We start from the raw sequence: 14,758 nt of genomic DNA on the forward strand, positions 1-14,758 counted from the left end.
TAGGTTAATTTAACAACATACTTAAGTTAATATAACAACTTTATTTTTTTGTGTTTTGTTTTTCTTTTTATTTTTTTTATTTTTTAAATATTTTTTTTTCTTAATTTATATCTAAAAATTCCTCTATGGAATAGGAGTTGTCATTCAGAAATTCTTTTAATTTCTTCTTAAACACTTGTTGGTTATCTGTCAGACTTTTGATACTACGAGGGCGGTTCAGAAAGTAACCTCCGATTGGTCACAGTGCGGGTTGTGGGGGGAGTAGCGACGCCATCTGTGCGTTCACGCACTCAACAGGTCAGTCGGCATCAAGCCGTGGTCGAGCGAACGTCGTTCCTGTGCTAGTTTAGTTTTTGTGGCAGTTTGAAATGTGTGCTGCAATAGAAAACCCCGCCAAATGTGAAGTGCGTGCTGTCATAAGGTTTTTTACAGCCAAAGGATATTCTGCAGCAGCTATTCATCGTGAGCTTTGTGCCGTGTACGGACCAAGAGTTATGAGTGAAGGAGTTGTCCGTGAACGGGTACGTTTATTTAAAAGTGGATGAGAAAACGTTCATGATGAAGAGAGGAGTGGTAGACCATCATTGGTGACTGACGAACTCGTTCAGACAGTTGATGCAAAAGTTCGTGAAAATCGACGTTTCTCAATGTCGGAGTTGTCTACTGGTTTTCCACAGATTTCTAAGACTCTCTTGTACGAGATAGTGACAGCAAGATTGGGTTACCGTAAGTTCTGTGCACGATGGGTGCCCAAAATTCTTACCGACCACCACAATACTCAAAGAATGGCCTCTGCATTAGACTTTGTCACGTTATGAGGACGAAGGAGAACCATTGTTAAACAGAATCGTGACCGGTGACGAAACCTGGATTAAGTACGTGAACCCTGAGACAAAAGAACAATCAAAGATGTGGGCACATTCAAATTCGCCTACCAAACCAAGAAAAGCCTCGCAAGATTTTTCTGCCAGAAAACTGATGGCAACGGTGTTTTGGGATGCCTAAGGGGTGTTGTTGGCTGAATTCATGGAACGTGGTACGACCATTAATCAAGACGTGTACTGTGAAACAATAAAAAAGTTACGACGGGCGATACAGAACAAACGCCGTGGTATGCTGACTTCCGGTATCGTTTTTTTGCACGATAACGCCCGTCCTCACTCTGCTCGCAGAACAACGGCCCTTCTTGAGTCCTTCAAATGGGACGTTATCAACCATCCACCTTACAGCCCAGACCTGGCGCCAAGTGATTATCACCCCTTCATGCATTTGAAGAAATGGCTCGGGTCGCAGCGGTTTGATGACGACGAAGAGCTCAAAGATGCGGTCACAGGCTGGCTCCAGGCACAAGCGGGTGATTTTTATGCAGAAGGAATTTCGAAGCTTGTGAAGAGATACGATAAGTGCCTCAATCGCTATGGAGACTATGTAGAAAAATAGTGCAAAGATGTAGTTGTAAGATGTATATATTAAAATATTTTTATTTAACTTGGTGTATTTTTTTAAATCAACCGGAGGTTACTTTCTGAACGGCCCTCGTATTTGGTAAGTGACCAAAGACTTTAGTGCCAGTATAATTCACCCCTTTCTGCGCCAAAGTTAGATTTAATCTTGAATAGTGAAGATCATCCTTTCTCCTAGTATTGTAGTTATGCACACTGCTATTGGTCTTTGGTTGAGTCTGATTGGTCGGGTGTGTGGTGAAAAAGTGTTTCCAGTGTAGCGATCGGGGGAAGGAGAGGTCTTTCACAATTCCTGCATGATCGAATTTGGGAGTGGGGCAAAAGGTGAGACCTTTGGAAAGGACAGATATTTCTGTGGAGCTAAGGCTTCTGGAGGAAAGGTTCATGACTATGTTGCAGATCTGGTTAGGTTCTGGATTCTGTGTGGTGGTGGGAGTGAGAGTTTTGGAAGGTGAGGTAAGTGTAGTAGCTCTGAAAGACAGGGTTTGTCAGCTATGAGAGGGTGTGGGGACGTTTGGAGGTTGTTCCGGAGGTGATGGACAGTGATACTCAATGGTAGTAGTAAGAAGTGAGCAGGATGGAGAGCTTTCTGCGGTGGCATCGTGCATGTTGCTGAAGTTCTTGCAGTGCAAGAATTTCAGTGTGTGTTATGGGTTCCAGGAATTTGGGATTGTATAGCAGGAGAATCTTGCGAATGGAGAGGGGGTACTGCAAGGTGGTATGGGCTTGGTTGATATGGTTTTGCATGACTATGTTCGTGAGGCCTAAGGATTGGCAGAATTTGAACAGGTGGAGGTCATTGTTGAAGGAGGGGTGGCGATCGGGGATGGGTAATTTGATGATAAGGCCATTTGGGATTCCATGATCCAAGCAACAATGCAGGAACAGTATGTGGGTATGGGATCTGACTGTCCACTATCCTTCCCACCCCTCCCACAGTATACCACCGTCCACCGAACCTACACAATATACTCGTTCATCCTTACACAACCCGTGCCCTCAATCCCTTACCTCATGGCTCATACCCCTGTAACAACATAAATGCAAGACCTGCCCCATATATCCTCCCACAACCACCTGCTCCAGTCGGGTCACTAACATCTACATCTACATGGATACTCTGCAAATAACATTTAAGTGCCTGGCAGAGGGTTCATTGAACCTCTCATCAAAGGCAGGGCTACCTGTGAAACCAGTCATGTGGTTTACAAGCTAAGCTGCAACCACTGTGCTGCATTCTGTGTAGGCATTACAACCAACAAGCTGTCTGTCCACTTGAATGGCCACCGACAAACTGTGGCCAAGAAACAAGTGGACCACCCTGTTGCTGAACACGCTGCCAAACATATCTTTCATTTCAGTGACTGCTTCAGAGCCTTGCCATATGGATCCTTCCCACCAACACTAGCTTTTCTGAATTGCGCAAGTGGGAACTTTCCCTGCAACTTATCCTATGTTCACGTAACCCTCCTGGCCTCAACCTTCGTTAGTCACTGTCCTCGCCCATCCAGTCTGTTCCCTGTTCCCATTCCAGCACTACACAGCTGTCATTCCATCTTCACACCCAGTTTTTTATTTACTTAATTTTTTATTTATTTCTGTCCTTTTCTGCAACTCTCCCTCCTCCCCACCTCTCCTCTGCCCACTACCCAACCTGCAGCACTTCTGTCCACCCACCACACCATACTATCCCTCCCCTCCATGCCTCAGCCTCCTCCTTTCTCCCACCCAGTCACCACTCCCATTGTGCACTGGTGCTGCTGCTCACAGTGTGGTTTCAGTTGCCTGAGGGTGCAGTCGTGTGTGAGCTGCATTACCCCCCTCTCCCAGCTAGCTAGCTCGTGTGCGTGTATTGTTGGCAAAGGCCACTGGCCGGAAGCTTTAAGTGTGAAAATCTTTCTGTTGTGCCTATCTGCGACTTAGCATATCCACTATATAGTGAGTAGCAACTTCCCTTCTCATAATATTATTACATTCCATTCTGGATTTTCCATTGTTTGATTCAGTTCTGTTCAGTACCTCATTGGTTACATTATCTGCCCATCTTCTTTTCAGCATTCTTCTATAGCACCATATTATAGAGTCTTCTATTCTTTTCTTGTTGCTTTTTGTCTGTGTTTCAGTTCTGTGTAAAATTTATATGTGAAGAGTTTTTCTTTAGAAAATCTTTCCTTGACATTGCCAGTCTACATTTTGTATCCTCTCCACTTCAGCCATAATCAGTTATTGTATGGTCCAAATAGCAATAATCATATAATACTTTTAGTATCTTGTTTCCTAATCTAATTCCCTTTGCACTGCCTAATTTAATTCAACTACATTCTATTGCCCATGTTTTTATTGTTCATCTTTTATATTCTTTTTTAGACATTGTCCATTCTGTCCATCTGCTTTTCCAAGTGCTTCATTGTCTCCAACATAATGACAGTGTCACCGGCAAACAGCAAAGTTTTATTTCTTCTCCCTGAACTTTAATCCATCCTCCAATTTTTTCTTTGTTTTCCATTACTGCTTGATCACTGTACAGATGGAATGACATTGTAGCTAGGCTAGAATCCTGTCTCACTCCTTTCTCCATCATTGCTTCCCTGTCGTGCACTTTAGCTCGTAACATCTTTACTGCCTGTATATTACCCTTGCTACCTTCAGAATTTCAGTGTGTATCGTCAAAACCTTTCTCTGATTCTACAAATGCTAGAAGTATGGATTTGCTTTTCTGTAACCTACCATTCAAGATAAGTTGCAGGGTTGGTATTACCTCAAGTTTCTACATTTCTCCAGAACTCAAACTGAGCTTACCAGAGGTCAACTTCCAACAGTTTTACCATTCTTCTTTAGACAATGTGTGTCAGTATTTTGCAACCACAAGTCATTAGATGAATAATTTGGTAACAATCACACCTGTCAGCAACAGCTTCAGTTACTACAAAAAAGTTCTCATTGTGAAGGCTGCTTTTTTTCCCCCCTACACACAAGCTAGTAATCTTGCATGATAGTGGAATATCCTCAATTGAAGGATTGGCTACTATTCTGTGGTGATGGCACATTTTCCTTTCATGCTATGATAGTTTTGTCTTTGACCCTGGTATATATGGTGCTGTCTCTGTTTTGTGCCCACATAAATCTGCTCTTCTCCCCTCTTTCATATCTTTAATTCTATGCTTTGGTAAAAGAAACTCTTTGCATATGTAATATTTTCTTTTATATAAGAATCCTTTGAATGTGGACTAAGAATTGTAAGAACTATGTATAGGCAGCTTCATTGAAACAATTTGGTACTATCTGTGTGTTGAGTAATTCTGAAATTGGCACCTGAGAGGGAATGTACCTCACTTGAATGGCAATTGTGGACAGATTATGACAGTCAGAATTACTTAGTGTAATTGATTTTAAAATTAAATATGACGAAAGATAACACACTTTTGGATTTAGTACCAGATTTATATATAACACATCAGTCATGAGTGATATAGGAATCTATTTCTACAAGTTGGCACTGAGTGGACATTTTCAGTTTGGTGTGAAACTGTTCTCATTTTAATGAGATGATCTTCTTTACATCTTTCCTTTCTTACCTCCATTCTTTTAATGAGTGCATATAAACCATTGCCTTAATGTAGCAGAAACTATGGAAATTCTCACTAATTGTAATAGATTTTGGACAAAATGACAATTTTGAGAAGAAATTAATATTAAAATAAAAGCTAGTATTATAAAGAAGCTTAGTTTAGTGTTAAATTTTGTATAATAACATTTATTCTGAAATTAATATGTGGGATCTAAAGCCTCATCCCTGATTTCATTCTAGGGGGGCTTCCGCGCTTAATACAAGTATTGAGAGTAAAGGGCAGCTGAGAGCAGCACACGTGTGTATTAATCTGTGATATTTCTTTTCTATTTCAAAACAGTGTCATCATAACTGCTACTTAATAGAAGAGTCTAAACATTGCTATTAATAGCTTGATATGTTCATAGATATTGTAGTTCTGTGAAGTGTTTTTGCAGTTGTAGAATTGTTTACTGTTAAAAACAAATTAATACAGTTAAGCACTTTCTTCAAATATGTCTGTTAGAGTTCACAAAAATCACATGGCTCTAAATTGTGTAAAATAGATACACTTCTTTTTTGGAAGATATCATACATATTTCAAATAGTATTTTTGTACCTAATTGTGTAGGTTTTTCCACATTCCATTGAGAATTCATAGTTTTACACAAATATCATTAATTTAACAAAATGATAACGGATTTTTAGGGGAAAACAACAGGTTCCAAGTGAAGTTTTCAGACCCCAAGGTGTGCAAAAGCTTCCTGCTCAGCTGCTGTCCACATGAGATTCTATCATCTACGGTATGTACATTTTATATGTGCTGTGAAGCAATCTGAAGATTTAATATATTGAATTGTTAAATATTGTTTACAATTCTAAAGTAACTTCGTATTACGAAGTCACAAAATTGAGACAAATCTGTGTTTCATGTTGATTTTTGTATAATTTTTCAAAATTGTACTCCTGGAAAACCTTTCTGTGTAAACCTTTTTCTAGTTAAATTTCATTCATAAGGCCTCCAGTGGCTTATCACAATTTTTGGTTTGGTGCTGTATTATTGTCAGTTTATGGTATCAATCTTTATTACAATTTAAGCTCATTAATGCCTCATACAATAGTTCTTTCCAGAATATCACGGCATATTGTTGTGGATAAGACAGGGTGAATTTGGGGTTTATTACATTATGTAAGTACAAGAATTAAATAATTGAAAGATACAAATGCAAATTCAAAAATTCTTTTTCATTGTTTCACATTTAAGATGTTACTATAAGAACTAGTATATCTGTGACTTTGACGGCACTTCAAAATGGTAAGTATTGCCACATGAAAGCTGAAGACATCAGCCATTCAAATATTATTGGATTCCAGTAAAGTGTCCTTAAGTATTGTTATAGCTTATTAAAATTGTGGGAAAAATATCTGGGTTCTAGGCAGAAAAATTTTTCCTCATCAAAATTGATCGGAATGTAAAATATCCTGAGGAAGGAACAAAATCTCCATTTTGTAAGTAGAGAAGTTGTTCTGCATGGCTCTGTAGTTGAAATATGCGTTGAATCGAGTGCTGAGGGACGTTTTCCTATTACCTTGTGAGTATGCCCATTTAACTTGCAGGTGGAAGTATCCTGAAGACTGTCAGGCTTCACCTTGCACTGGTGATGTACCTATCTTAGACAAAATTACTACTAAGTCACCTTCGGCCCATTAACCTTTGCTGACTGAAGGTGTATAATCTGTTTCATCTTTTAACGCCATAGCTTAAAGAGTTGTATTTCGATCATAGATTTACTTATTTATCAAGTCAAATTGCAACTCACATATTTTTTTCAACTGGTCTCTTTCACCCTTTAGGAAGATAAAATATAATTTGACACACCATGTGGATAGTTTAGAGGAATTTTGTCACCATTACATCATACGGCGACACCATTCGAGTTTGAAGATATTTGTGACAGTCTGTAAGTTGCATAATTTACCGAGGGCTGGCAACATATATATTTTTGTCTGTATGTGGGCTCTATATAGGTGTGTGACTATTTCTCTATTTTAACTTAAATCTTAAATGTACCAATTTTGTAACCTTGGTCAACCGATCATAGAATTTGAACTATGGCAAATACAAGTGGAAGAAAGTGTGAAAACAAAAATTTTGAAGCAAACATTGCATAACGTGGCTACAATAATCTTTACCTGCAAATAGGCCATTACTGAAGTGAAAGGCAGGCATTAATCGGTAATACACCTTAGCAATTTGAGACTGTTATCTCATTGTAATGGATCTTGTGATAATAAAGTGACAGTAATTGTAAACTTAAAGCAGCCACTAAATGGTAAACTTGTTGTAGATAGAAATTATCATTAAGATTAATGCTGGCAAACATTTCTGATAATGACTATGAACCATGTGTCCATTAACCACCTTTGATTCCATAAGGAACTTTTGTGCACTGTGATTGTAGACCACAAGGAAGGAGAGGCGCACAGCAGTCAGTTGCAATCCCATAGTTTTTATTGCTCTTGAAAATGTACATTCTGGCTATAAATAGCAATCTTCAGTTTAGTTAAAATTCAACAAACTTGCAGCAGTACACATCACCACATGATCTTACTGGTGTATATGCAGAAGGAAATTGAGCTGTAAAGCCAAAATCTAGACGTGCAAGAGTAATAAGAACTAACCGGTTAGCAACAGATTGCTGTGTGCCTCTCCTTCCCAAGTGCCCATGTCAGTTTTGTTTCTTCTACTACTACTACTACTACTACTACTACTACTATTAGAAATAATTGCCAGCACTGATTTGCAACCATGATGCCATTCAGAGGCTACTAAAGTTAACAAACTTCCTATTTTAAGTCTCATTTTACAGGGCTAATAGTAATACTTCGATAATATTTCATAAGAATTGAGAACTTAAATGGAGCTGACAAAATAAAAAAGTTGTAATGAAAAGTTATTTTGCAGTTTTCAGTGTTTCCATTAATGGACACAATGCAAAAAGTAAACTGAAGTTCCAGTAAAAGACTGAAAATGATCTTTCATACTCATCTATGTTCTGAAGATACACATAAATGAAACATGTAACAAAGAGTTCAACAGGGCAAAAAATTAAATTGAAGCACAATGACTTTTATGGGTTTGAGAGAGAGTTCTAAGATGTGATGTAGCTATTAATGAAAGATAACTACTCAGTATCAGTCTAAGGCCTAGGAGGACAGGAATGCCACATTGTCCACTTACAAGGATATGATTAGAATTAATTCATCGAAACCTTTAGTTTGTTTCACTGTCTATTTTGTAAAAATACCATAAGCAAAATTTCAACTGTCAACATGAACTGTAAGTTATTCAAAAATAATTATGAAGTAAGACATTTTTGAATGGATTCTAAACTGAAAACTGCCTAGTGTAAAACCTTGACTTCTCGTCCTGTACAATACAGCTTTCTCTAGTCACTGTTAGCACTCATTTGTGAAACAATTATTGAATCTCTAATTGAAAGCCAGTTACACATGTATATTAAGCAGGATAATCTTTGAGTTGAGTATACATAAATAGCATTTCAAAATTTTAGAATTTGTAAACATTGCAAAACCATGTATTGAGAAAAGGCTCCAAACATTATGACATTTGACAGCTCTGTTTCTGAAAAAGATTGAACTGTAGTTAGGAAGGAGTCAATACTATCATCAGCATATTCTGACAAGTATTGCATGCATTCAATTGGACTTAGAAACCTAAGGAGGGGAAAACGTAGTATATTAGCGATTGTAACTTCAGTATGTTCATCATGGTGGTGGACTAAAAGCTTAATTGATCTATCCATAATAATTTTCTGTGTTAAATGTCTTCCTGTACCTGAAAAATTCTTGGCCTAACAATTAGTCTCAAGGTTGGATCAGAATTATTTGTTTTTGTGAAATCGATATAATGCTTGAATTCTTATGACCTGAAAGGGACTATTCTTCAAAACAGAATAAGTGTGACACTTGGAAAAATCTCCTTCCCCATTTTTCCAAATTTTGACTAGTCTGACCGCAACTGATTTGTTTCCATGTGTGAACCAAAATTTCCAGTTGGTACACACAGGTAGCAGTGAATCATTCAGATTGGTCACTGGTGTTATAACTATGTGAATGTGACCAGTCAGTGGTGTACATGCAAATCCCCACTCCCAATAAGACGCCTCATATTGCCTCCCCCCCCCCCCCCCCCCCCCCCAGCAGTAAACTTGCTGATGGTCATTTCTTACCACCTGTATTCACCCAATGTACAACTGCTTCTTTGTTAGACAAGGAAATTTTTTCTTGTCTTCAGCAAACAGTTAACAACTAAATGCAGCATCATCAATTGTGGATTCTGCATGAGTGTAAGTCTCTTCACAGTGATGAATCCATAGCATGTCTTCTAGTGCTCTATCGTTGCTATCCACGCCTGCACTGTTAAAACATCCATTTGAAATTTTTAACTAGTTTGCATGAGTCTTCGTGTGTAATTCCTGTTAGTGGATTCAGTTGGCAGATGTTGTATGCCACCTTAGCAGTTAGCAAAAGGAGAGGGGTTCCCTTGACCTGTGGTGAGATTGGATGGTATAGAATAATTTTTGAAGCACGATTGTTGTCAGAATGATGTCTTTCCGATCATTTACAAGTTAAGAGGTACAAAAAATGAGTATTATGCTCAGCTTTTAACAAAACCTTGACATGAAATTCCTCTTTAGTGTGTGTTCCTCCCATATAACTACCATTGTGTAGTAGCAGCTGAAATTTGTTAGGTGGATTTTAAGTGATGCGACACAAGTGTGTTAAAAAAAAATCCCAGGGGATTTTAACAGGATTGGCCCAACCATTCCCTTCCTAGTATGAGCACTGTATAATAGTGTACTGTTCAAAATAGCTTGTTTATTCAATTTTCTAAAACATAATTCAGTTTGCAAAATAGGAATAACATAGACTTATGTAGTTCTTTCTGGTTATAGGAATATAAAACAGCTTTGCAAGTGCAGGTATGATCTTTGTCAGTGGATTCTGTAGGAAAGAAATTAGTCAGTCAAGTTCTAGCTGGAAGTATATGGAAATGTTATTGTCTTTTGTATAACAGTAAAATAGTTCATCAAAAAATCAAAGTTAAGAACTGGTAGAATTGAAAGGAATTCCATTAACTTGCACATTCTTCTGAGTGGGTAAATTTGCAGTTTAGAAGTTTATAGTTGAATGTTTTGTGGATTTTTGATTGCTAGACTGAGGGCAGATTTTTTTTTTTTTCCCCATCCACTTCTGTGGTAAAATTATGTATGTATATACTTGTATTTGCACAAAATAGCTGTGTACAGAGTACAGTGATCAGTTTAAAATTTAATCATGTGGATGGCAGATTTCACTGTAAATGAAATGTCTGTAGATTGCATTCTCACAGACAAATGCAGTTGAATGTAATAATTCTTTATTTGCTGTGATGAGAAAACAGGATTTAGTTTTATGTGGTGATTACATTTTTTTGGGTCCTGGAACTGATACGAAAAAACTTTTATGGCAGGGTATATGTTTTATCTGGTAGTATGTTGTGAATGTCTTTTAAAGTTCCCAGTGGTGGCTGGGTGTGTGTGGGTGTGGGGGTTACCTCATAATTTCAGCTGTAGCCCACACTAAACAAGTTACACCATAAATTTGCCTGACAATAGCAGGCAGCAGGTGGTGGTTCACACACCCATCTACCAGGACCTTCCACTCAGTTCAAGGTCTGTGGCAAGTTGTTTGATGGCAGAATTCAGGTCCTTTTATTCCCACATATAAGAAAGACTCTTCCCTATATGCAACCATTGCAGCAATAACATCCATTACAGCAATAATGCTTTCTTTACTTCTATGGAGCCTTGTGCATCAATTAGGGGCACTTCTAGGGCAAGTTTCCCGTAGTGTCTTGTTAGTGTGGTGATGCTTGCATAGGGGACATGACTGGCAGGTTGTGATGCGACACAGTACATTGGCTTGGACAGGATAGGTATAAGTCGGAGAATATTAAAGATTGCAGCAGTGAAGCCATTACCTGAAACTTTAGGAGCTCCCTGCAGCCTAACAGTCAAGGGTGCCTGCTTGGAAGCCATCGCACTAGCCAAAAAGTAAACTTCGAACAGATCTTACTCAGTGTGACATGCGCTTTACAGAGATAACTGTTGCTCTTATCATCGTTGTTTGGTGCTATGTTAGTTCTAAATGTCAGGTAACCTCATTTCTCTTTTAAAACAAACTTTATAATCACACTGTTTAAATATTCTTTCAGAGTATCACTCCCCTAATAATCCACAACTGAAGTCATGCAGATGCACTTACTGTTCTAGTGTTTGGTTACCATTTATTTCACTGCATCAGATGATTCATAAAACTTTCCACTTATGTACTGCAAACTGTTGTGCAAATAGTTGCATTTTGTTATTAATACTGTCACATTGTTGCCAATTTTGAGAGTTTACGTTGGCCTTAATTTTTATTTGTAATACATATTTTCATCCATCCTGTAGACTTCATTATTGGCTGAGTGAAGAGGTATTTGTGAAACATTGTTAGCATTACTGCGCACATCAATCTTGGCAAGTGCAGACTTACAAAAATACCATTTGAAACATTAGCCTTTTATGCAAAAACTATTCATACAGTTTTCTCTGTGCTTAAATAGCTGTTCCCTATAACTTACTTGCTCATTTGTGATTTTCGTTCACTGTAGTGATAGGGGGAGAGTAGTGATGAAATTTGATACACTGCCCTTCAAACTTAATTGAAATGATAAAATATGGATTGAATGCTAAAATGAATTAACTCTTCTCAGGTCACCACATCTATAGTGAGATGATTCTGCCTCAGAAGATATTGAGTGATCCCTTATCGGTGCAGTGTTAATTGGAATTAATGATTCTTTTAAACTTTATTTTGAAGTAAATGTTTTAAGCAGCTCACACTGCTTAATTTGATGAGTGAGTACCTAATTACGTGCTCTGAGATTTGGTGGGACACTTCCTGCAAGAACTAGTGGTCCTTAATGATAAGCTAAAAACATTACTTAATACTGATACTGTTTGATAAGGCTAGTTTGAAATTTTTTGTGGTTCACTCTTTTGTTTTATAATTTTACTTTCTTCCTTCTGCTTGTCTGAATATGCTTTAAAAAAAGGGTGGAATGCAGTAGCAACTGCAGAAAGATGCATCTAAATACTGATTAACTACTCTATGGAGATAGAAGATACTTAATTTTTACTAAACGATAAAGTTCCTTAGCAAATTTTGGCATTTATGTGGTGTGAATCAGAATATTACAAATTAAATATCATAAGAGAGTTGTTTTCTTTTACATTCTGTGATCTGTTGGCCAAGGCTGTGGCTAGTATTAAATATTAATTTACAGAAGGTTTTGAATGGGGGTTTACTTTGCTGTTGCCCTGAATCTTTGTTGTAATATCAAAGAACAGTGCATATTCTCTCTCTCTCTCTCTCTCTCTCTCTCTCTCTCTCTCTCTCTCTCTCTCTCTCTCTCTCTCTCTCTCTCTCTCTCTGCCACTCTCTCACTTTGAGTGATTTTTATCACATTTCTTGATTAAATGAAGTAAAGTTACCTTGTTTCATTCACATGTATTAAATAGAAAATCAATGAAAAGTTCTGCAGCTTATATAGAACTACACGGTAGTTACAGTTAACTCGTGCAACTGAGTAATAACTGTGAAATCAATCATCCATTTTGTACAGTTTAGGAGGGGTTGCCACACTGTAAAAATGTAATGTTAAATGTGTTTGCAAGAAAATGTGTGGTGATGTCCATACATAGAGTTTAAGTAATCTCCTTTAAAGTAGTAAATTTCCTTGGCTAATCAGCACTGAAAAATTGACTTATCTGTGCCTGCATGTCACTTCACTGCATTATTGTGTAGCAGTTTTATTGTGAATCATTATCCTTCTTCAATGAAGTTCCTTCTTGTTTTTGGGCTCATAAATTTTCTCTAACATTCACATTTAAAAAGCTGTATTTTCTATGTGATGGAACAGGCAGGTTCCTAATCAACAAGAAGAGATTTTTTTCTATCAAAGTCTGCCAAGTGGGGGTTAAAATGGTTGTGCTACAAGTGGTTTGTAAGTAGTCCAAATGGGTCTTGCAGATGTGAAAACTCTCTAGTGAATTATTATTTTTCAATTGTTAATTATGTTAAACATTCTGAAATCAGATTTTTAGCTGGAGTGTCATGCTAGTTAGTGTCAAGATCTGTTTGCTCATTTAGGATTTTAGTCATTCCTTTGTTTGCTCAATAAGGAACAGATTGATTTGAATGCCGTAGGGTTTTATTAGGCATACGTCGATTAGAGGTGTTTTTTCTTTGCCATTCTGCACCTTTTAAACAGAAATATTGAGTTATATGTGGAGCTCTACAGTCATTAAACATGGAATGTGAACACCATGAAAACTTGCAGTTTGCCCAAACTCATTTCAAAATAGTAGTTATTGTAATTATTAGTGAGGAAAAGGGATATGTTCCTTTCTAGAAAAGGGAAAGTTTCAATAACAAGTTTTTTTTATAAATATTAAAAGAATGATCTGTATTTGATCATCAAGAATCTTACTTTAATATTTGACACTCATGATTAAAAAAAAAAAAGTTCGCAGATATTTGAGTACATTATCAAGTATTCTCAGAGTTCAAGTTTGTCATGTGGAAAAGGTGGCATGAGAGAAATCTATGATGTTAATAACTCTTCAGTTGGAGTGTAGGGAAAATCACTGCCTGTTCATTGTTGAAGACTTTTCCTGTTATAGGCTTTTTAAAATTATCCTGCTATTTGTTTAGCGGAGTGATCATATTCTTACTGAACTATACAGGTCACTTTCAACATTCATGGTATAATGATAATGCATAACAACAAATTCTGTTGAGTGCGGTGAATTGAGTACTGCGCAGGTCACAAGTGCAGTAAATATGTGGTTACATTGTGAAACACAAGGCATGACTAATTTCATTTTTCATAGCCATATTTTTAAAATTCGTGTCTTTCATGCTGTGTTAATGTTTTCTTTATTATAAACAAACAGTTGTGAAATACATAATGTAAAGGTATTTGCCAGCAAAGTAACAACTGGGTTTTTCTGACTCAAGCAAAGTAATCCCTTGAAAACTTTCTGTAAAATGTTTACTAAACTTCGTTTTGGAGCCCCTAAATATTACAAAATATTGCTAACATTGAAAATATTCACTGTTAATGCAGGAATAACTACAGCTGCTTATCTTTTTGTGTGTTAACTTTCAGCGGATGGATCTGGGAGAATGCCCAAAAATACATGATCTGGCACTTCGTGCTGACTATGAAAAGGCCAGCAAAACAAAGGACTACTTCTATGATATTGATGTAAGTCAGCAAATTTATAATTTATTTTTTGGCTCTTTTTGTTACAAGCCCACAAATAATAAATGAACTTGGAGGTGAGAAAAAGAATGTAAAACACACATTTTAAAAAATCACTTTGAGCATGAAAATAACTTTGTATTTTTGATATGCCACTCTAATGAATGTCTATCTGATGTTAATAAAAACATGTTATGAACTCAAACATAATGGACCAATAGGAATGAAGATTGTTACCCAAAGGGCTAGTGATTTTGCTGGCACTTATATTGCATGTTAGTTCTCTGTTTATGAACAGACATAAAAGGGCAATAGTGTCAATGCCATTTAAATTTTCTCAGTGTTACATATTGTAAAAATCGGATATTG

At 37.1% G+C, this 14,758-nt stretch overlaps 1 protein-coding gene across 3 annotated transcripts in view; it reads left to right on the forward strand.

Moving 5' to 3' along the window:
• The window catches only part of LOC124774995 (putative RNA-binding protein Luc7-like 2), a 60,143-nt gene that overhangs the window by 8,639 nt on the left and 36,746 nt on the right, over positions 1 to 14,758 (forward strand). Inside the window, exons 2-5 of one of the 3 annotated variants that reach the window (XM_047249747.1) lie at positions 5,272 to 5,329; positions 5,719 to 5,813; positions 6,865 to 6,971; positions 14,294 to 14,392. In XM_047249747.1, coding sequence (XP_047105703.1) covers positions 14,297 to 14,392 — 96 coding nt within the window. In that variant the 5' untranslated portion in view covers positions 5,272 to 5,329; positions 5,719 to 5,813; positions 6,865 to 6,971; positions 14,294 to 14,296. The remainder of the gene's footprint in view (positions 1 to 5,271; positions 5,330 to 5,718; positions 5,814 to 6,864; positions 6,972 to 14,293; positions 14,393 to 14,758) is intronic. The other 2 variants (XM_047249746.1, XM_047249745.1) reach the window with 2 other exon arrangements.

The sequence above is a fragment of the Schistocerca piceifrons genome, chromosome 2 (assembly GCF_021461385.2).
Source record: "Schistocerca piceifrons isolate TAMUIC-IGC-003096 chromosome 2, iqSchPice1.1, whole genome shotgun sequence".
In the NCBI taxonomy this organism is placed as follows: domain Eukaryota; kingdom Metazoa; phylum Arthropoda; class Insecta; order Orthoptera; family Acrididae; genus Schistocerca; species Schistocerca piceifrons.